The 21,077-nt window shown below is 59.8% G+C and overlaps 3 protein-coding genes across 47 annotated transcripts in view; 2 read left to right on the top strand and 1 right to left on the bottom strand.

Annotated features, from left to right (window-relative positions):
- RAD9A (RAD9 checkpoint clamp component A) overlaps window positions 1-6,684 on the top strand; it is a 79,078-nt gene extending 72,394 nt beyond the window's left edge. For 4 of the 39 annotated variants that reach the window (XR_012422994.1, XR_012422996.1, XR_012422995.1 and 1 more), the window contains 10 exons: window positions 80-150; window positions 570-698; window positions 1,416-1,530; window positions 1,611-1,710; window positions 3,974-4,083; window positions 4,172-4,281; window positions 4,372-4,436; window positions 4,526-4,663; window positions 4,799-5,653; window positions 5,731-6,684. Coding sequence is in view for 15 of the 39 variants with exons in the window: in XM_015434152.4 (XP_015289638.2) it covers window positions 80-150; window positions 570-698; window positions 1,416-1,530; window positions 1,611-1,710; window positions 3,974-4,083; window positions 4,172-4,436; window positions 4,526-4,663; window positions 5,449-5,653; window positions 5,731-5,826 (1,229 nt within the window). In the remaining 24 variants the exon portion in view is untranslated. Of the gene's footprint in view, window positions 1-79; window positions 699-1,415; window positions 1,531-1,610; window positions 1,711-3,973; window positions 4,084-4,171; window positions 4,437-4,525; window positions 4,664-4,798; window positions 5,654-5,730 lie in introns of those variants that run through there. The other 35 variants (XR_012422998.1, XR_012423008.1, XM_074013086.1 and 32 more) reach the window with 35 other exon arrangements.
- PPP1CA (protein phosphatase 1 catalytic subunit alpha) lies at window positions 6,454-10,083 on the bottom strand. The gene is made up of 7 exons (XM_005577089.4): window positions 9,953-10,083; window positions 9,295-9,426; window positions 8,915-9,145; window positions 7,782-7,886; window positions 7,215-7,438; window positions 6,997-7,131; window positions 6,454-6,920 (listed from the first exon to the last, which is right to left on the bottom strand). The coding sequence occupies exons 1-7, from the start codon at window positions 10,005-10,007 to the stop codon at window positions 6,810-6,812; spliced, it is 993 nt and encodes a 330-aa protein (XP_005577146.1). The 5' UTR covers window positions 10,008-10,083; the 3' UTR covers window positions 6,454-6,809.
- Window positions 10,084-10,298: 215 nt separating this feature from the next.
- TBC1D10C (TBC1 domain family member 10C) lies at window positions 10,299-18,380 on the top strand. 7 transcript variants are annotated; one of them, XM_045372221.2, is made up of 11 exons: window positions 12,199-12,251; window positions 12,283-12,349; window positions 12,460-12,623; window positions 13,350-13,449; window positions 13,713-13,820; window positions 13,909-14,015; window positions 14,217-14,331; window positions 14,942-15,007; window positions 15,142-15,331; window positions 17,274-17,428; window positions 17,704-18,380. In XM_045372221.2, exons 3-11 carry the CDS (start codon window positions 12,472-12,474, stop codon window positions 18,049-18,051), a joined length of 1,341 nt encoding a protein of 446 aa, XP_045228156.1. In that variant the 5' UTR covers window positions 12,199-12,251; window positions 12,283-12,349; window positions 12,460-12,471; the 3' UTR covers window positions 18,052-18,380. The 7 variants fall into 7 exon arrangements, with proteins under 7 accessions (XP_065385433.1, XP_045228154.1, XP_045228155.1 ...); XM_065529361.1 differs by lacking the exons at window positions 12,199-12,251; window positions 12,283-12,349 and adding an exon at window positions 10,299-10,509 and having other exon boundaries at window positions 12,388-12,623; XM_045372219.2 differs by lacking the exon at window positions 12,283-12,349 and having other exon boundaries at window positions 12,162-12,209.
- Window positions 18,381-21,077: the final 2,697 nt, after the last annotated feature.

Genomic DNA, 21,077 nt, shown 5'->3' with positions numbered 1-21,077 from the left:
AGTGCGGGTCGGCCTGGCAGCGGCGGTGCAGGAGCCGCGGAGTCGCCAGCCTAACCCCCTTCCGCTCTCCTCCCCGCAGTGCTCGGCAAGGCCGTCCACTCCCTGTCCCGCATCGGGGACGAGCTCTACCTGGAACCCTTGGAGGACGGGGTGAGGGGCTGGGGTGTGGGGGGGCGGGTGGGACTCTAGCCGGGAGCGGGTAACCCGGACTCGAGTCTCGCCCCCACTAGGCGAGATGACCGCTGGCAGATTTGTCGGCAGAGTTTCAGTTTCTCAGCCTAGCGCCTGTCATCTTCCCAGGCCGGTGTGTGAATTGAAAGCTGGCCTCCTGCGAGCTCCCAGGGGGTAACGTGCCCTTAGAGAAACTCGGGGAAGGCCTGGGTGTGCGACCGCTCCTCTGCGGCAGCAGCGCCGAGGCCGACTCTGAAGGCTTCATGGGGAAGGAGGGTTTCAGCAGGTGGTGGCAGAGCGGGAGGACGATAGAGCAAGTGTGGGAGCAGAAGCAGCCGGAGGGCTGGGTCTGTGGCTGCCCCCTGACCACGTCCCTCTCCCTGCTCTTCGTGGCCCAGCTCTCCCTCCGGACGGTGAACTCCTCCCGCTCTGCCTATGCCTGCTTTCTCTTTGCTCCGCTCTTCTTCCAGCAATACCAGGCAGCCACCCCTGGTCAGGACCTGCTGCGCTGTAAGATCCTGATGAAGGTGAGGCCCTTCCCCCAGCAGTGGCACTGCCCCACCCCAGGAATCTCCACTAGCTGTGCCTCTGCCCTGGGGTACTCAGTAGATGCTAAGTGGGGAGAGAGACACGTGCAAGTCCAATCCATGCAAAACACAGGGAGGGCCTTGGTAAAAGCATCACAGCGGGGACCTGAGAGGGTGGTGAGGCTCAAGTTCGTCAAGAAAGGTAAGCAGGTCTTTTGGCCGGGTGCGGTGGCTCACACCTGTAATCCCAGCACTTTGGGAGGCTGAGGTGGGCAGATCATGAGGCCAGGAGTTCAAGACTAGCCTGGCCAACATGATGAAACCCCGTCTCTACTAAAAATACAAAAATTAGCCGGGTGTGGTGGTGGGCGCCTATAATCCCAGTTACTTGGGAGGCTGAGGCAGGAGAATTGCTTGAACCCGGGAGGCGGAGGTTGCAGTGAGCCAAGATCGCACCACTGCACTCCAGCCTGGGTGACAGAGCGAGACTCCATCTCAAATAAAAAAAAAAAAGAGAAAGGTAAGCAGGTCTTTCAAGGCATTGCAAGCATAAGGAAGAGCATGAATGAGGCCTAGAAGGATGCCAGTGTCCCGTGTGATGTGGGAGCCCTTTTCCCAGAGTTACATGCTGGGCCCATGATTGGTGTGGGCCTACACGGGACAGGAGAGCTTGTTGCAGAGATGCGGTGCTAGGCTGAGGTGTCTTATCCCATTTAGTCCTTCCTGTCTGTCTTCCGCTCACTGGCGATGCTGGAGAAGACGGTGGAAAAATGCTGCATCTCCCTGAACGGCCGGAGCAGCCGCCTGGTGGTCCAGCTGCACTGCAAGTTCGGTGAGTGGGCAGCCGGCCAGCCAAGGGGTGCCTCAGCAGGGAGGTCGGCGAGGCCCACTGAGACCCTATCGCCCATCCAGGGGTGCGGAAGACTCACAACCTGTCCTTCCAGGACTGTGAGTCCCTGCAGGCCGTCTTCGACCCAGCCTCGTGCCCCCACATGCTCCGCGCCCCAGCACGGTGAGCACACCCCTGCCCTCAGCTCAGCTCCAGGTCTCTCTCTTCCTTCTTTGGGGCCTCAAGGGTTGATTTAAGAAGGTATGTCCTTCATTTCCCTACAGAGTTTCTGTGAACCTCAAAGACATCCCATGGCCCGCTATGTGCTCAGGTCCTTACCTGGCTCTTTAAAGGCAGACGGTGGCATGGAGGAGGGGCAGGCGCCTCCTTGCTCCATTCTCCTCACTGTTAGGAGCCTTCGTTCTCCATCCCAAAGGTCTGACTTGACTTTCTGGCTGCTCAGACCCATTCCAATTCCTCCTCTAGGGAGCAGATTTCTGGCCTGCCACCAAATCTCTTGTCTGGCTTGAGTAACCTTGAAGGTCTTCCCTTAACCTGTGGCTCAGAGGCTCACACCCCTTCTCCGGCCTGGGCATCCTTCCAGAGGTGCTCCCCACTCAAGGGCAGCCTCTTTTCCTGACTGCCCAGGATCAAGGAGTCCCCAAGGCCAGGGCAGGAGGCTGGAGGGGAGGTTGTGGTTCAGGAGGGCTGCCTGAGTAATCAGCTGTGGGTGGAGCCATTCTGGGCAGTCCGAGCACCGGGGGCTGTCTGGGGCCAGGGAAGCAGGGACTCCAGTGGAAGCAAAGGTCCCTGGCAAGGACCAGTTCAGAGAGGAGTGGGCTCTCCCCCTGTCCCTGTCCCACGCTGGACACTGCTTGTATTCAAGTGGCCCAAGGTCCTGCTTATTTCTCAGGGTGACTGAATGTCCCTTTGGGTCCTGACATCTGTTTCCCTAGGTTCTCTTGAGCCAGCACTGCTCAGAGCTCTTTTGGGTAGAGAGGGGGGCCAATTCCTTGGGCTGCATTTAGGGTTTTTTTGTTGGTTTTTTTTTGAGATGGAATTTCGCTCTTGTTGCCCAGGCAGTGGCACGATCTAGGCTCACCACAACCTCCTTCTCCTGATTCAAGTGATTCTCCTGCCTCAGCCTACCAAGTAGCTGGGATTGTAGGCATGCGCCACCATGCCTGGCTAATTTTTTGTATTTTTAGTAGAGACAGGGTTTCTCTATATTGGTCAGGCTGGTCTTGAATTCCCGACCTCAGGTGATCTGCCCGCCTCAGCCTCCCAAAGTGCTGAGATTATGGGCGTGAGCCACCGCGCCCTTTTGTGTGTGTGTGTGTGTGAGATGGAGTCTTGCTCTGTCGCCCAGGCTGGAGTGCAGTGGCGGGATCTCGGCTCACTGCAAGCCCCGCCTACCGGGTTCACGCCATTCTCCTGCCTCAGCCTCCCGAGTAGCTGGGAGTACAGGCGCCTGCCATCACGCCTGGCTAATTTTTTGTATTTTTAGTAGATGGGGTTTCACCATGTTAGCCAGGATGGTCTTGATCTCCTGACCTCGTGATCCGCCCGCCTCAGCCTCCCAAAGTGCTGGAATTACAGGCATGAGCCACCACACCTGGCCCCCAGTCTCTTTTTTTTAAAAAATGAGCAGTCGTTTCTCTCATTTTGTTTGTTCTGAGACGGAGTCTTGCTCTGTCGCCCAGGCTGGAGTGCAGTGGTGCAATCTCAGCTCACTGCAATCTCCCCATCCCAGGTTGAAGCAATTCTCCTGCCTCAGCCTCCCGAGTAGCTGGGATTACAGTTATGCACCACCATGCCTGGATAATTTTTGTATTTTTAGTAGAGACGAGGTTTCACCATGTTGGCCAAGCTGGTCTCGAACTCCTGACCTCAAATGATCCACTGCTTCGGCCTCCCAAAGTGCTCGGATTGCAGGCATGAGCCACTGCACCCAGCTACTCTTTTTTTTTTTTAATCCTTGTGCAGGAGCCTCGCTAATCTTTTGCATGCTGCAGTTTTAGCGTATGTGCTGCTGAAGCGAGCGCTGTCTCATGAATAATTTCAAATATATGTAAAAGCAGATGCAGCTCCCGTCCCCACTTGACTTGAAGCAAATTCCAGATGTGATCTCATCTGTATAGCAATGGGTATCCCTAGAGGATAAGGATTTCAGGGCTCTTTCTGAAGGCCGGGTTTGTAGGGCGGCATGAGTGCCATGTCCTGCCTCTGGATCCTCTCCCTGCTCTGCATGGTCAGGTACCACCTGCCAGGTTTGAGCAATCACTGCAACCAGCCCCTTCCTGCCACCTTATCTGGGCCTCGTCCACCGTGTGCTAGGCCTGCGCATATCCATGCGTGTGCATGTGTGACCCCCACCTCAGGTCCTCTGTGAGCAAAGCCCTGGGCAGGGCCAAGCATTGGGGGTAATGCTCCGCCCCGTTCACAGGGTCTTGGGGGAGGCTGTTCTGCCCTTCCCTCCTGCGCTGGCTGAAGTGACGCTGGGCATTGGTCGTGGCCGCAGGGTCATCCTGCGCAGCTACCATGAGGAGGAGGCAGGTGAGGGAGCTGGACGTGACCTGGGACAGAGCAGAGCGGCAGGTGGGAGAGGGGTGGGGCCCAGGTTCCTCCTATTCTTCCCCAACAGACAGCACTGCCAAAGCCATGGTGTCCGAGATGTGCCTTGGAGAGGAGGATTTCCAGCAGCTGCAGGCCCAGGAAGGGGTGGCCATCACTTTCTGCCTCAAGGAATTCCGGGTGAGGTTCCCCCCACGCACTTGCCGGTCCTGTCCTGCCTGCCCAGCTCAGCCCAACCCGGGGCCTCACCTGCTACCTCTTTCCTCTCAGGGGCTCCTGAGCTTTGCAGAGTCAGCAAACTTGAATCTTAGCATTCATTTTGATGCTCCAGGCAGGTAATTCCCAGCCTTGGGACAGGGAAGGGCTCTGGGATGCCAGGAGCTGAATGGGATGACCTAGCTTGGGACCCCCATCCCCTGCCCAGGCCTGCCATCTTCACCATCAAGGACTCTTTGCTGGATGGCCACTTTGTCTTGGCCACACTCTCAGACACCGACTCGCACTCCCAGGACCTGGGCTCCCCAGAGCGTCACCAGCCAGTGCCTCAGCTCCAGGCTCACAGGTGAGGGCACCTCCCCCAACTCCTCCTCTCCCCATGTCTGTGCACTCCAGCCTGAGACTGCAATTCCTAGCTTCTGCACCTTCCTGCAATGTGTTCTCTCCCGCTTCCCTCCTGTTCCTCCTCTCTCTCCATCAGGCCCCAGTCCCTACCCCTACAGTGCTCACAGCTGCCAGCCCTGCAGACTCAGCCTTCTTGGTCAGCTGTACTGAGACTCCTCCCACCCAGGGAAGCATCCCCAAGGCCCTGCTGGCTTCCTTCTCTGGCTGAGGCCTCCCCTCTGAGCCTCCTCCCAGGCCAAGGAGGGAAAGGGCTGCTGGGAGGCAGAAGCTGCCTGGGCTGGGGGAAGCAGGTGGCTGGAAGAGCAGGTGGGCTGGGGAGGATGGCCCAATGCACTTTCAGCACAGGAAGCTGGGGCTGGCCCCCAGCCCAGCCTGTCCCCGGCCTCCTGTGCTCTCCAGCTCCTGTCCCCTGGGAAGGCGGGGGCTTGGGCCCCATGTGGCCCAGTTCACAGGGCTTGCTGTTCCTCTCCCCTAGCTGAGCTAAAGCAGCCGCCAGGATGCCTTCCTCAGGCCCCTACCTGAATTCTGATCAGACATTCCTGGCCCACCCCTTCCAGGAAGCCACCACTTAACCCCTGCATCCTCTCCTCTCCAGCCAAATCAGGAAGTCATAAAACCAAGAGATCTTCAGTGGTCAGGGGGCCCCGGAGCTCCCTTGGAGCCCTCTACGGTGGGGCCCTGCCTCTGCTCCCCATTTCCTCCCTGATACTCTGATTCTGCCTGCAGCATACCCCACCCAGATGACTTTGCCAATGACGACATTGACTCTTACATGATCGCCATGGAAACCACTATAGGCAATGAGGGCTCGCGGGTGCTGCCCTCCATTTCCCTTTCACCTGGCCCCCAGCACCCCGAGAGCCCCGGTCTCCACTCCGAGGAAGATGAGGCTGAGCCCAGTACAGTACCTGGGACTCCCCCGCCCAAGAAGGTAGGGACTGGAGGTGGAGGCAGGGGCAGGAGGTGGGGAAGGCAGCAGCCTCCAGAACTCACTTGTTCTCTTTGCAGTTCCGCTCACTGTTCTTCGGCTCCATCCTGGCCCCTGTACGCTCCCCCCAGGGCCCCAGCCCTGTGCTGGCTGAAGACAGTGAGGGCGAAGGCTGAACCAAGAACCTGAAGCCTGTACCCAGAGGCCTTGGGCTAGATGAAACCCCAGCCAGTAGAAGAGCTGGGTCTCAGCCCTGGGGATCAGAAAGGTGGGCTTGCCGGAGCTGAGCTGTTTCACTGCCTCTCGCAGGCCCCAGCTGGCTGTCACTGTAAAGCTGTCCCGCAGCAGTCAGGCCTGGGCCCTGTTATCTCCCCACAACCCCCAGCCAATCATGACTTTCCAGACCTGGCCCTGAACTACTGACGTTCCTACCTCTTATTTCCCATTGAGTCTCAGGCTATACTCCAGCTGGCCAAGGCTGGAAACCTGTCTCCCTCAGGCTCACCTTCCTAAGGAAAACATCACAGCAGGTGCTGCCGGCCCCTGATGATCCAGCTTCTCTGCCAATCATGACCTGACCTGTTCCTTCCTGAAGTCCTGGGCATGCATCTGGGACGCCCGTGGAGCTGACAGTTTTTCTTGCTTTCCTGATACTCTTTGGTGCCGACCTGGAATTCTAAGAGCCTCGGACCTGCGTGTGTGGCTAGGGTTGCCCTTGCTGGGGCCTGGTGCCCAGCCTCCCAAGTAGCTCTGCGCAGAGGAGCTGCCAGGCAGCGTCTTAGACGCGAGACGGAGGCCATGGCGAGAATCCAGCTTTGACCTTTATTCAAGAGACCAGATGGGTTGCCCCAGGATCCGGCTGCCAGCCCTGAGGCCAAGCACGGCTGGAGACCCACGACCTGGTCTGCCGTTGCCCTGAGCTGCAGCCTCAGCCCCAGGATCCTGCTCACAGCCACCGCTGATGCAGGCAGGAAGCAGCCCTGGGGGATTGGACGCTGCTATTGATTCATTAAAAAAAAAAAAAAAGAAAAATACACCAAGGCTCCATGTTCCCCGTGACAGGTGGGCCTGAGGGGCCGGGGTGACCCCCCCCCAGCATGGCAGCATGATTTCTGTACAATCCATCCATCATCTGGGGCACAGGCGCGGGGTGCAGGGGCTATTTCTTGGCTTTGGCGGAATTGCGGGGTGGGGTGATGGGCCGGCCCCCAGGGTTCAGGCCACTGAACTGCCCGTACTTCCCCTTGTTCTTGTCGGCGGGCTTGAGGATCTAAAAGAGACAGGGTTGGTCAGGCTCATGGGGCTGAGCCACGGGGCCTAGTAGCTCCTTTCTTCCCCACACTCACCTGGAAGGAGCACATGAGGGTCTCGTCCACGCTCATCATGGCGCCAGCATTGTCAAACTCGCCACAGTAGTTGGGAGCTGAGAAAAGTGTCACCAGCTGCCGCTTGGCAAAGAACTCATAGCCATCTTCTACCACCTGGGTGAGGATCGGAGCAGTCAGTCCCAAGTGCAGGCAAGGCCCTCCCCTTCCCCCACCACAGACGGGAGCCACCAGCCCACCTGGTGTGCTCGGCAGATGAGGTCCAAGTCGTGCTTGTGGAGGAACTTGGCCACCACCTCGGCTCCAAAAGTAAAAGAGACGCCACGGTCGTTCTCGCCCCAGCCCTGCACGTCCTTGTCAGGGTCAGACCAGAGCAGGTCACACAGCAGGCCCTGGTCAGGCACGTCTGTGGGCCGCATGATCCGCCGAATCTGCTCCATGGACTGCAGGTCCGGGGAGAGGCCTGGAGGGCCAGAAGGAAGGTCACTTCCTCAAACAAGGACATCCTTCCTCCAGGAAGCCTTGGCCAGTGAGCCTCACTTTTCCACCACCCTCCTGGTCCCTCCACTGGTCTCCTGGGTGCCCAGGCAGGCAGAAGCCATCCCCTTCCCCTCAGCTTTTTCAAGTTCCCAAACAGGCACAAAGGCGCCCCTGGCCTCCGGAGCACAGAGCTCCTGGGAGAAAGGAGACAAGCCCGCCCCATGTAGAATGCACATCAAGGAAGTGAGTGCAGCCCAGCACAGGGGGGTATGGGAGACACTTCCTGAAAGGAGTGACTTCCCAGATGACAACTAAGGAGAGCTCACCTCCGTGGCAGCAAAAGATCTTTTCGTCCACTATGGCCGCAATGGGCAGGCAGTTGAAGCAGTCAGTGAACGTTTTCCACAGTTTGATGTTGTAGCGTCTCTTGCCTGCCCAGAGGGAGGTAGCTGTGAGGGGTCTGCCTGCTCCACCCTTAGCCGGGGTCTCTGGGCTATTCAGCCGCAGATGGGAGAGAGTCAGGCACCAATGCAAACCACCCCCACCCCTGCCGCCTGTCAGCCTTCCAGGAGTAATTCTAGTTACTTTTTATTTTAATTTGTAATTTAAACAAACAGGATCTGGGCAGGGCATGGTGGCTCACACCTGTAATCCCAGCACTTTGGGAGGCTGAAGCAGGCAGATCACCTGAGGTCAGAAGTTCAAGACCAGCCTGACCAACATGGAGAAACCCTGTCTCTACTAAAATACAAAAAAATTAGCCAGGCGTGGTGTCGCATGCCTGTAATCCCAGCTACTCGGGAGGCTGAGGCAGGAGAATCGCTTGAACCCGGGAGATGGAGGTTGTGGTGAACTGAGATCACACCACTGCACTCCAGCCTGGGCAACAAGAGCGAAACTCCGTCTCAAAAAAGTAAAGAAACAGGGTCTTGTTCAGTCACCCAGGCTGGAGTGCATTGGCAAGATCATAGCTCACTGTAACTTGGAGCTTCTGAGTCCAAGTGATCTTCCCGCCTCAGCCTCCCACCAGAAGTAATTCTAAAGCACCCGAGTCCACTGGAAACTGAGTTCCAATCTGGACCAGCCTCAGGGTTGGCACTCCTTGCACGCCCCGGCCCACGAGCCGGGCCAAGTACAGGTCTGGTTTATCTCAGCTTCTGGACAGCAGAGCTCATCTGCAAACATCCTAAATGCTTAGTAGCAAATGTAGAGGGAACGTCACCAGGCAGGGCCCTGGGGGAAAGCACTAGAATACGGACAGTCCTTCAGTCAGCAACCATTCCCCAGACCCCATGCCAGGAGGGGCAGGGCAGGCACAAGAACGGACCTGGGCCCTGCCTTCGTGGAGTGCACAGTCTTAGCAAGTGTCTGTCAGATATCAGGCCAATGTGAAGGTCCCACTGAATGACAAGGAGTGTGGTTCAGGACCCGGGCAGCCCCAGACGCTCAGACCACTCACACTCATCGTAGAAACCGTAGATGCGGTTGATGCTGGCGCACTCGTGGTTCCCACGGAGCAGGAAGAAGTTCTCGGGGTACTTGATCTTATAGGCCAGCAGCAGGCAGATGGTCTCCAAGGACTGCTTGCCCCTGTCCACATAGTCCCCCAGAAAGAGGTAGTTGCTCTCCGGAGGGAAACCGCCATACTCAAATAGTCGCAGAAGGTCATAGTACTGGCCGTGTATATCACCTGTGACCCAGGGAATCGGGTAAGCTAGATGCAGGGTCTAGACCTGAACCCAGGACCAGGACTGGGCTCAAGGGAGGAGGACTCCAGGAACTCTGTGGGGGCCAGTGCCACTTTCAGGAAAGCAAGGGGACCTGGGTCGGGGGGCTCACCGCAGATCTTGAGGGGTGCCTCCAGCTCCAGAAGAATGGGCTGGCTCAGGAAAATCTCCCGGGATTTCAGGCACAGGCCGCGGATCTCGTTCTCTGTCAGCTGTACATTCTTGCCAGGCCGCGAGCCCTGCACTGGGGGCGCAATGGGGTGTCAAGACCCGGGACCCTGACAGGAGGAGGGTGGGCGACACGGGTGGCCCCATGGATACCTCCGGGGGCGCCTAGGCCTCCTCGGCTGCTCCTTGCCCGCAGGCAGCTGTTGCTGCTGAGCCTCCCGGGACCTCGGCCTCAAGCCTCCCAAGGGAAGCCCCCAACTACCCTCAGCGCCTCGGGAGGCGACTGTCGTGCGCAGGGGGCTGCCACCCAAACACCTCACAGCGCAGGACCCCTTCCTGGACCGGGCTTCCCGGGTTTCTCCCTCGCCTCAAGAACCCAGGCAACCCGTGCGCCCCCGGCCCGGGAGAGGGGGCTGCTCCGCGCGTCGGAGCGGGCCCAGGACCTCTCAGGCGCGTCCGCGGGGGGGCGGCTGCGGCCACCGAACCTCGCGGCCCGTCCCCGCCCAGTCTAAGCTGGCCCCGGGGGCCCGCCCGCGCGCCACTTCCGGGCCCGGCAGGGGGCCCGGGAGCGGCGGACGCAGGCCTCCCCCGCCGCGACCAACCTTCTAGCAGGCGCCCGATGATCGAGTCAAGGTTGAGCTTCTCGCTATCGGACATGGCGGCGCCGCCGCTCCAGCCCAGCAGCTCCGGGCCCGCTCCTGCCTCCCGCCCTCCGGCAGCCTCCTTCCGGCCTGGCTCTCCTTCCGCCCGCCCCAGTCCGCCCCCGGCCCGCGGCCCCGCCTCCGGGCCTCCCGGGCCCGCCCCGCCCGGTCCCCCGCGCTCTAGCGCCCCCGCTGGACGTGAAGCGCCGCGGCCCGGGGGGCGGGGCCTTGGCGGCGGGCTGGGGGCGGGGTCTGTCGGGGGCGCGTCCAACTGGTTACGCCCCAGAGGAGGCGCCCAGCCCGGTTCAGAGGATGTGGGGCCGGAAGAACTGTGGAAGTTGTTTTTCTCTTTCAAAAGCAGAACAGCCGTTCCCACCCCTGCCCTGGGTGGAGGGTGTTGTGAACATATTAATAACCGGCTGCTAGGCACTGAGGGTTAACTGCTCGAAGTGCAGGAAAGGAAACTGAGGCTCAAGAGATATGAACAGACTGGTGCAAGACCTGGACCTCGCATTCACGTACGACCCCCTTTTTCGTGGGTCTCCGTGGCCCCCAGGCGGCTGACCACACTCAAAGACAGCTACGGCTGAACTTCCAGCGCACTTTGGTCCTTGGGGCATGATAAATTAATATTTTCTTACAAGTCCCATAATTAGCTTTTATTTATTTATTTTTTTTGAGACAGAGTTTTGCTTTGTCGCCTAAGCTGGAGTGCAGTGGCGCGACTTTGGCTCACTGCAACATTCGCTTCCCAGGTTCAAGGGGTTCTCCTGCCTCAGCCTCTGGAGTAGCTGGGATTGCAGGCGCGCGCCACTGCGCCTGGTTTTTGTGTGTTTAGCAGAGGTGGGGTTTCGCCATATTGGCCCGGCTGGTCTTGAACTCCTAACCTCAAGTGATCCACTGGCCTCGACCTCCCAAAGTCCTGGGGGGGTTACAGGCGTGAGCCAACAAGCCTGGCCCCATAATTAGCTTTTGAGTAGCACAGTAATATTGCAGGGTGTGCACGTAAAAAGAATTACTATATGAGCAGACATGGCTGGGTGCAGTGGCTCACGCCTGTAATTCCAGCGCTTTGGGAGGCTGAGGTGGGAGGATCGTTTGAGGTCAGGAGTTCAAGACCAGCCTGGCCAACATGGTGAAACCCCATCTCTCTAAAAATACAAAAAGTTAGCTGGGCATGATGGCAGCCGCCTGTAATCTCAGCTATTGGGGAGGCTGAGGCAGGAGAATCACTTGAACCTGGGAGGCGGAGGTTGCAGTGGGCCAAGGCCCATTGCACCCCCTAGCCGAGGTGACAGTGTGAGACTCTGTCTCAAAGGAGCAGACGATAAATTAACCTTAATTCTTGTTGGAACCCTGAGTTGGGTGCTTTACATGCCAGTAACCTCAGAACTGGAGGTGGGCCTGCTGTGGCGGCTTAGGCCTGTAATTCCAGCACTTTGGGAGGCTGAGGTGGGATGGTCTCTTGCGTCCAGCCTGGGCAACACGGCGAAACCTCATCTCAACAAAAAAATACAAAAATTAGCTGGGCATGGTGGTGCACGCCTGCAGTCCCAGCTACTAGGGAGGCTGAGGCAGGAGGATCTCTTGAGACCAGGAGGTGGGGGTTGCAGTGAGCCCAGATCCTGCCATTACACTCCAGCCTGGGTGACAGAGCATGACCCTCAAGAAACAAACACAAAGGCCAGGCGCGGTGGTTCATGCCTGTAATCCCAGCACTTTGGGAGGCAGAGGTGGGTAGATCACCTGAGGTCAGGAGTTTGAGACCAGCCTGGCCAATGTGGCAAAACCCTGTCTCTACTAAAAATACAAAAATTAGCCGGGCATGGTAGTGCATGTCTGTAGTTCCAGCTACTTGGAAGACTGAGGCAGGAGAATCACTTGAATCTGGGAGGTGGAGGTTGCAGTGAGCTGAGACCGTGCCACTGCACTCTAGCCTGGGCAACAGAGCAAGACTCTGTCTCAAAAGAAACAAACAAAAGAATTGGAGGTGGCCTGGCCTCTGTGTCTAAGAGGCCTGGGCCCTCCACACCCAGCACAGGAACTCAAGCCTTCAGTCACTGGGGCCATGGGGAGGGTGGGAGGAGCCCACAGCTCAGGGGCACTGGGGCAGGCAGGAAGAGCCTCAGAGAGGAAGGGGTGACACCCCCCACCCTTGGGAGGGGCCCCCAGCGGTTGCTGAAGCTGTGTGAGGAGGAGGAGGAAGTGAGAGGAGGAGGTGAGGTGCTGCAGGAGGTGAGCTGGGCTGGTGGAGACAGAGGCTGGGCCTGGGGCTGGGTCTCCGGACAGAGGCCTGGCTTTTCTGTCAGGGCAGGGCCTAGCCCCCGCCCCCATAAAAGAGGAGACATAGTTGGCTTGGTGAGATACCCTGAAACCTCCCCACTCTCACCCCGCAGCCAGGCCCCAGGCTGGCCGGGAGTGGCCCCTCACACTGGTTCTCCCCACTTTCTCTGCCTGTGGCATTGAAGGCCCCAGGCACCATGGCCCAGGCCCTGGGGGAGGACCTGGTGCAGCCTCCCGAGCTGCAGGATGACTCCAGCTCTTTGGGGTCCGACTCAGAGCTCAGTGGGCCTGGCCCATATCGCCAGGCCGACCGCTATGGATTCATTGGGGGCAGCTCGGCAGAGCCAGGGTAAGGGGGCAGGGTGAGGGATGGTGGGATGCTGGGACAGAGGACGGGGGCTGAGGGCTGAATTCTGGAGGGAGGCCGGGAGGGTCTGGTGGTAGGGATTGGGAGGGGGACTCAGCCAGTAGCACCCGTCCGCAGGTGCCAGGTGGAACACTAAGGTGGGAAGGGTCGGGGAGGCCTCTGTACATCTCTTACCCCCAGCCTCCGAGGGTTCGCACCCACCACTGGGGCAGAACATCCTTCCCCTTTGAACCTCTGGCTCAGGAATCCCAGATCCGAATCACAGACCCATACCTCCTCCTTCCCCCTTTCCCCAAGCTACAGACAGAAACACAAGTCCAGATATAGACAGAAACTTGCCCCAGGTCACACAGGAGATCAGACACAGACCCAGATTCAAACTCGGGACTCCGGGCTTCCAGTCCAGGGCTCTCTCTAGCCAGCTTCCCCTATGAATTGTGTCCCTGTCCTGGGTGACAGCCAATCAGCACCTCCCCCAACACACACCCACTCACCCCTTCAATCTCCTGCTTCTGCCCACATTGGGGCCACATCCTTTCCTGTCCCCATGACAAGCATTGGTGGCTCCTGGGTCACAGGTCACCCGACAGGGCTCCCAGAGATCCCTAGGGCCAGGAGCTGGGTTCACCTGGGTAGCCTGGAGGGTGGCAGTGTGGGCCCTGGGTAACAGCTGCCCAGCGCCTGGATACCTGTGCCATGCCTTCCCAGGCCGGGCCACCCGCCTGCAGACCTCATCCGCCAGCGGGAGATGAAGTGGGTGGAGATGACCTTGCACTGGGAGAAAACCATGTCCCGGCGGTACAAGAAGGTGAGGGGCAGGGCAGGGGCACTACTGGCCCCCAGCAGTACAAGAAGGTGAGGGGCAGGGCAGGGGCCCCGTTGGCCTCCGTGGCTCATTCCTGTCTGCCTTGGCCCACATCTTGGCAAAATGTACTCACCCTGTGTCCCAGCACCTCCTGCCTTTGCTCCCTGCCACCCAAAGTGGGCCTCTGCCTGCTGATGAGTTGTGCCTGGGGCCTGCCAGTGGGAGCTATGGAGGCTGCCTAGTGGAGCCCTTGGCCTTGCCCACAGGTAAAGATGCAGTGCCGGAAAGGCATCCCGTCTGCCCTGCGTGCCCGGTGCTGGCCCCTGTTGTGCGGGGCCCATGTGTGCCAGAAGAACAGCCCTGGCACCTATCAGGTGAGGGAGTGGGCAGGGGCCCCAACTCCCCTACCCAGAGCCCCTCACCACACCAAACCCTCACACCCACCTTCCTGGCTACCCACAGGAGCTGGCAGAGGCCCCTGGAGACCCACAGTGGATGGAGACCATTGGCAGGGACCTGCACCGCCAGTTCCCCCTGCACGAGATGTTTGTGTCACCTCAGGGCCACGGGTACGAGGCCGGTGATACCCAGGGACCCCCAGCCCCACAAGCCCTGGGTGCTCCAGCCCACTTTCCCCAGCCCAGCTGTACAGTCTTGCATCTCAGGGGACCCAGCAAGGCCCAGGGAGGCTGAGACCTGGGCAGAGACCCCCAGAGGGTGGAGAAGGGGGTGCCTGCAGGACTGGCCCCTTATGGGGTCTTCCGGCACAGGCAGCAAGGGCTCCTGCAGGTGCTCAAGGCCTACACCCTGTATCGACCGGAGCAGGGCTACTGCCAGGCCCAGGGGCCTGTGGCTGCTGTGCTGCTCATGCACCTGCCCCCGGAGGTGAGTGACCTTGACCCCGCTCTGGGAACCCTAGTGACCTAGGCCCAGGGAACCCCATCCCCAGGAACTGCGGCCTCAGAAACCTGCGATCCTTGATTCCTGGACCCCGTCCTAGTGACCCAGGGCCTCATGACTGCCAGCCTCACAGACCTTCAAGCCTAATGACCTTGACTCCAGGAACCTGGGACCCTTGATCCCAACCTTGACCCCAGTCATCTAGGAATCTGGATATTATCACCTTGACCTCATGACTCCTGATTCTGAACTTGGGGACTGTGACCCCAACCCCAATGACCCCAGAAACCCAGGACTTGAACTTTGGGACACTCCCAATCCTTGGCCAGTGAACCCCAACCCTGTGACCTTCAAATCTAACACCATGAGACCTGTGATTTCCAACACCCTAAACCCCTCAGCAGGCCCTGTCTTGGGCAGAGGGGGGTGCTTTTGGGAAGGGCTCCCAGGAACTGAGCAGGTTAGGAGTGGCCCTGAGTCCAGGCTCCTGTGGTGCCCAGGCCCTCCCCTTCACTCCTTTCCCCTGTCCTGACTTCCCCTCTGCGGTCCCTTCCTTGGTGGGCACTTACAGGCCTGTGCCCTGCCCCTTCCCCAGGAGGCCTTCTGGTGCCTGGTGCAGATCTGTGAGGTCTACCTCCCCGGCTACTACGGGCCCCACATGGTGAGGGGCTGGCATGGGGAATGGAGGAGGGAGGGGCAGGGGCCCGGTGAGTGGGTGGGGGTCTGGGGACTGAGGGAGGTTGAGCCTGAGCTCTGGGGGTGGCGGTGCTGGCCTGCTGACGGACGTGGCCACAGGAGGCTGTGCGGCTGGATGCCGAGGTGTTCATGGCCCTGCTGCGGCGGCTGCTCCCGCACGTACACAAGCACCTGCAGCAGGTGGGCGTCGGGCCCCTGCTCTACCTGCCCGAGTGGTTCCTGTGCCTCTTCGCCCGCTCCCTGCCCTTCCCCACAGTGCTGCGTGTCTGGGATGCCTTCCTCAGTGAGGGTGAGTGGGGCAGCCAGTGGCTGGGGCAGGAGCCTTGGGGTATGGGTGGGTAGGTAGCTCACCAGCCCCAGGGTTCCCTTTTTGAGCCTCAAATCACAGGACTGGGTGTACCAAAGGTGATGGCCTGGTGCCTGGTGGTACATCACCTATCACCCATCACCCAGGCACCGCCTGGTGCAGAGCTGGGCCAGAGAGGCTTCCAGGGGAGGCAGATGGGGCAGGAGCTGGGTGATCACAGCACATGGAGGCCTGAGTGTCTCAGGGACAGTAGGAGGCGTTTCTCCCCAGAGCCCGCAGGCACCTGCTGCGTGCTCACTGGCTCCGGACGTGGATCTGCAGCTGGGAATCAAGTGATCGAGACCTTCATTCTGGCGGGGGTGGGGATGGGTGGCGACAGTAACCAAATTCACACAAGATATTTATAGATTGTCAGAAGTGCCATGAAGAAAATAAAACTAGGGATGTGACAGAGTGTCAGGGGAGCGCAGGGGCGATGGGTGCATTTAAGCTCCTTCTGGCTGCTCTGTGCAGGAGGAGGACTCCCAGGGGTGCCTGTGGAGGCCTGGGGCCAGAGAGGCCACTGTCCCCAGGGGCCAGGCTACAGTCCATGAAGGAGGGAGGGCTTGGAGCCATGAAGCCAGAGAAGTGGAGGCTGGGGGCCAGGCCAAGAACAGGAGGGGAGTCGGAGCAGGGCCAAGCTGGACTCCCTGTGTCTTTGGGACTCCGCCTTGATACTGCCATCGGTAACCCACCTGCATTCTGTTCTATATGTGAGATCTGGAGGTTGCACCTTAAAACGTGGTAGAAATCAATCAGCATGCATACTGAATGCCTGTCGTGTGCTCGGCCGGCTTCCTGCCCTCCGCACAGTGGAGGACCATTGGCTGGCTTAGAGTTCTGGTCACAGGTGTCCAAGTCGCTATTCATGCGGTCACCTCCCAACCAGCCTCAGACCTCGAGAGCAGGGCTGGGCAGAGCTGGGCAGGGCCTGACCTGCCCGCCTGAGAGCAAACACCACACAGGCTCCCTTTATCAGAAGGACGATAGCATGAGTAGTGATTGTTTCTTGACAGTCACCATCATCACTCAACCTTGCCGGTCCCCTGGTGTCTCTTCTCAGATCAGAGGCTGCCAGGAAAGGATTCTGAGGCTCCAGGACTAGCCCAAGCTTGCATTGTGGGGAGTGCACCAAGTGCTATGCTCCTAGCTTAGGGGAGAGCAGTTCTGCCTAGGATCTTTCTAGAATCAGAGGGTCACAGATCCAAGCTGGAAAGGCCCTTAAAGGGCTCCACCTGACCTTTCCTCATGGAGATGAGCAAGCTGAGGCCCAGGGAGGGCTTGGTGTGAAGGCATCAGTAGCCCCAGGCTCCTGGCAGGAAGCTGGTGGCTTGGAGGGGTGGAGCCTTGGGGTGTGGGCAGGGAGCTAGCTCACCAGCTCCGGGGTTCCCTTTTGGAGCCTCGAGTCATAGGACCAGGTGTGCTGAAGGTGATAGTCCTGTGCCTGGTGGCACATCACCTGTCACCCGAATGCCGCCTGGGGTAGGAGCTGGGTGATCATAGCACATAGAGGCCTGACCGGCTCAGGGAGGGTAGGAGGTGCTCCTCCCTGGAGCCCACAGGCACTTGCTGGCTCCAGATGTGGATGGCATCTGAGCATCAAGCGATTGAGACCTTCATTCTGGCGGGGGTGGGGATGGGAGGTGACAGTAACCAAATTCACAAGATACTAACTCTTCCCCAAAGCATCTGTGGCTCTTGAGGCTGACTTGACCAGTGCAGTGGGCTGTGTCGCCCAAAATGCAACTCTACCCTCTGTCATTGTACCTGAACTAGGGGGGCAGAGCTGCAGGAGAGTGGCAGGCACATGGCTGAGGGCAGGTTTGGGTGCAGAACTGTGGAGGGGCAGGGCCGGCCTCCCAGTGAGTGAGCCTCCGGCCTGCAGGTGCCAAGGTACTGTTCCGTGTGGGGCTGACATTGGTGCGCCTGGCGCTGGGCACTGCAGAGCAACGAGGGGCCTGCCCTGGCCTCCTGGAGACACTCGGAGCCCTTCGAGCCATTCCCCCCGCGCAGCTGCAGGAGGAGGCCTTCATGTCACAGGTGGGTGCCCCCACCTCTCCTCGGACTTGCCCAGCCCCTGCTGCATGGGGGAAACTGAGTCCCAGAGCAGGAACCCAAAGCGAGAACGGGGACTTAGTTCCTGTCCCCTGAGCTTCAGAGAACACGAAAACCCGAGGCTTCTAGTGGCTTTCTGTGGCTCCCCAGCGAGGCTGTCTGTCAGCCCCTCAGTCCTCAGCCACTTCCTGGGCTGGGGACCTCAGTTTCCTGTTCCTGCCTTGAGGCCGGGCAAATGCAGTACCAACTGCTCCCCACAGGTGCACAACGTGGTGCTGTCAGAGCGGGACCTGCAGCGGGAGATCAAGGCCCAGCTGGCCCAGCTGCCCGATTCTGCGCCGGGGCCCCCGCCCCGGCCACAGGTCCGCCTCGCTGGGGCCCAAGCCATCTTCGAGGCCCAGCAGCTGGCAGGGGCACGACGAGGCGCCAAGCCTGAGGTGCCCCGGATTGTGGTGCAGCCCCCAGAGGAGCCCAGACCACCACGGCGGAAACCCCAGACCCGCGGCAAGACTTTCCATGGGCTCCTGACTCGGGCCCGGGGCCCCCCCATCGAGGGGCCTCCCAGGCCCCAACGAGGCTCCACCTCCTTCCTGGACACCCGCTTCTGAGAGGACCATGGACTCAGTGTTCCCCAGTCTCAATTGCCTGATGGCTGATGCCAGCCCTGCAAATGGGCACCGCACTTTACTCTTGGGACTCGGCTTCCTTCCAGGCAAGGACCAGGCAGTGGGGGAGGAGGAGGTCCTCTGTGGTACATACTGGGTCAGACACTAGCATGGAGGAGGGTCACAGAGTGGGGCACCTGAGGACTCATGGAACCGTCCTGGTGCCCAGGCCCTCACAAGTACCAAAGCCGGCACCATAGGAGTCAGGGAAGGGGTTGGCTGGGTGAAGGGACCCCAGAGGGCTCCAGGAATAAAATCTTTTTGAACTTGGATCTTCGGATCTTCAGATCTTCAGAGCCTTGGATGGCGCTGGATCAAATGCCCTCCTCCCAACCCCAGAGAGACAGCCCCTTCCCCTCCTCCCTCACCTGCCCTTCCCAGCCCTGGCCTCTCCTGGTCCTGCCCTGGGGACACACTGAGGCTGCCCACTGGCAGCTGGGGAAGGTGTTTACATAAGTAAGAGCCAATTGAAAGTTACCCTGCCCTAGCGTCTGGGGACAGGAGTGGCTTTTGCACCTGCAGGAGGAGGGCGCCTCAGTGGATGGCGAGTCCAGGAGTTCTACCCCCTTTTCTGCCCTCCTTCCCCTCCCTCCAGGGTGGTTCAGAACTCGCTGGGATGGGGGACTCTAACCCAAGTCCTCCCCGCACCCATGGTCCTGGTCACATCTGTCAAAGGGACCCAGGCAAGAACAAAGGCCTAGTGTGCCGCGGACAAAGGAGAAAGGTCCCGCCAGCCCTCGCCCCTCCCTGATCCCTGTGTCTGCCCCCTCGGGACCGCCACCATGGAAACCCCCTCCCACACTCACTAATAGCCCCTGTGGGTGCCTAGGACTTGAGCCATCGCCAGGGCAACAGGGCTGGTTCCGACACAGGCGTGTGTCCCGCAGTGCCCGTTCCCAAGTGCCCGCCTCTCAATGGGGAACACGGCAGGACTCCACATGGATGGGAGGCATCTGCAGGCTTGGGCTCCACAGGTGGTCATTGGGTGGGGTGTCAGTGGAGTCACCTGTCAGACTCTGGGTTTGGAATGTTCTTGCGACAGGGCCACAGGCTGCATCTATGTGGCAAGTGCCAGGTCCTGGCTCCTGGGCAGACCTGTCCTACTCCCAAGGAGCCTATCCCCTGGAATAGGGAATCATGGTGGCCCAGACCCTTATCTGTCATTTATCTGGGGGAAACTGAGGCTCAGGAGAAGCAGGAACTTGCAGAAAGCCTTACTATCCATGGCAGACCCAAGGTTTACCCCTGCCCCGACCACTGGCAGCTCCCCGCCAGGCAGCCCCCCTGGGAGTGCTGTCTCCTTCTCCTTCCCCACCCCACCCCCAATCCCGCACCAGCCTGTGTGTGTGGAGGAGGCAACAGTCGGACTCCTGTGCGTTAGAGAGCACTCCAGAGCCTCCTCCGCCCACTCCTCCTCACCCCGCTGGGGTGCCTGCAACTTAGTAATAGCCTCCTTACCTGTAGTTTACAAAACCCTTTCCCAGACACCCCCTGCCAGACCCTCTCTCTGCAGGTGGCCCCCGATATCCCTGTTAGAGACACAGAGGCTCAGTGAGGACAAGGACCTCACCCAGGCCCACAGTGAAAGGCAGAGCCGGCTGGAATGCAGAGGCAAGGCTCTGCGCTGTGTAGACTATGCCTTAGCCTTAGACGAGGAGTATCTTGGAATCTCAGGCACTGTAGCAGGCAGGGTGGCCGGGGTCAGGGGGCACTTGTCCCTGAAGTCTACTTGGGAGCTCCCCACCCTCCACAGTTCAGCTCTTCGCCTGGGAGAATAAGGGAGCAAGGTGCAGCAGCCTCAGCCCTGGGCCGAGGGTCTGTCATGAGCCTGCGGGGGCACGATGGCAGTGGTTCACCCTGGACACAGACCCTAGGAGCAGGTGGTCTCCGGCAGGGCCCCTCTAGCTGGGGCTCAGTCACTGCCTTTCCTACGCAGAAGACTGTTTTCTGGGCAGCCCTTCTGTAGGTTTCCTTATCAGCCATCTGCATGGGAGCCCTAGCTCATGGGTCGGACAGAAGAGGACCAGTGCTCTCCTGGCGTGAACCCTCGCACCCATGCGTTCTCACAGGCTCTCCTCCGCAGGGCTGCGCCGGCCCCCACAGCACCTTTTTGACAGCTAAGGAAAGATGTGTCTCCTCCAGGCAACATGCAGCCTCACCAGAGTGCACGGTGTAGCAGAGTGGGGCATGACCTCTCACCCAGGTGCCTCTGTGCAGGGAGCAGCCGACACAAACATGCTCAGAGAACCTAGAAAGTCCCTACAGATCTGCCTGGAAAGGGGCTCAGAGAAGGGAAGCGAAGCATCGGAGGGCACGCAGTGTGTGGGGACAGGAGCTGGGAGGGCCCTGGCATGTCTGTCAGCCTGTCTCAGAGTGGGGCATGCAGACTGGACACGAGTCGGGGCATGCAAAGGAGTGGATGGGGGGCAAATGGGTGCCCGCCATGGATCGGGGGGACCCACGGTCTCCATCTTGCACTGCCACCCACTTGAGGTTCCCTGAATTCCCACACTGTTCCAGGCTCCCAGAGGGGTCAGACTTGGACTCCCCGACATGGGAAAGGCCCTTTCTCCTTCTCTGAGCCTCAGTATTCTCCCGCGGATAATGGGATTATAATAGCCTCCACCCCAGCCTCAAGAGTGCTCTCCCAGCTCATGATGGTGACGATGACTGTTCAGTCCAGCTGCGCAGCAGCCAAAGCACTCCCTCTCCTCACCCCACCCCTACCTGACTTGGCTCCGCCTCAGGTGATGTCCAGGCTTTCCCGGCAGGGGCAGAGCAGAACCACCCTGCCCACCTGCCTGCCCCAAGTCCCAGGGCCCTGAGCTTGGGCTGCAGCTGCCCAACTCTGATTTTCCTCCGGCAAAAGCCAGTGCAGCCAGGGACCAGCCAGGGTGGCCTGGGAGAGGGCACACCACACAGCTCTCCGTGCGGGCATGCACGTATTCTGGTAGAAGATCCCAGCTCTG

This window comes from Macaca fascicularis, chromosome 14 (assembly GCF_037993035.2).
Source record: "Macaca fascicularis isolate 582-1 chromosome 14, T2T-MFA8v1.1".
NCBI classification, from domain to species: domain Eukaryota; kingdom Metazoa; phylum Chordata; class Mammalia; order Primates; family Cercopithecidae; genus Macaca; species Macaca fascicularis.
This window is presented reverse-complemented; position numbering and strand designations above follow the sequence as displayed.

Coding starts and splice junctions, on each gene's coding strand:
- TBC1D10C (XM_065529361.1), top strand. CDS start 12,472: ATGGCCCAGGCCCTGGGGGAGGACCTGGTGCAGCCTCCCGAGCTGCAG. Junction 12,624..13,349: donor GGCAGCTCGGCAGAGCCAGG/GTAAGGGGGCAG, acceptor ATGCCTTCCCAG/GCCGGGCCACCCGCCTGCAG. Junction 17,429..17,703: donor AGGAGGCCTTCATGTCACAG/GTGGGTGCCCCC, acceptor TGCTCCCCACAG/GTGCACAACGTGGTGCTGTC.
- PPP1CA (XM_005577089.4), bottom strand. CDS start 10,007: ATGTCCGATAGCGAGAAGCTCAACCTTGACTCGATCATCGGGCGCCTG. Junction 7,887..8,914: donor CTACGGTTTCTACGATGAGT/GTGAGTGGTCTG, acceptor CCCTCTGGGCAG/GCAAGAGACGCTACAACATC. Junction 7,439..7,781: donor GATCTTTTGCTGCCACGGAG/GTGAGCTCTCCT, acceptor CTGGCCCTCCAG/GCCTCTCCCCGGACCTGCAG.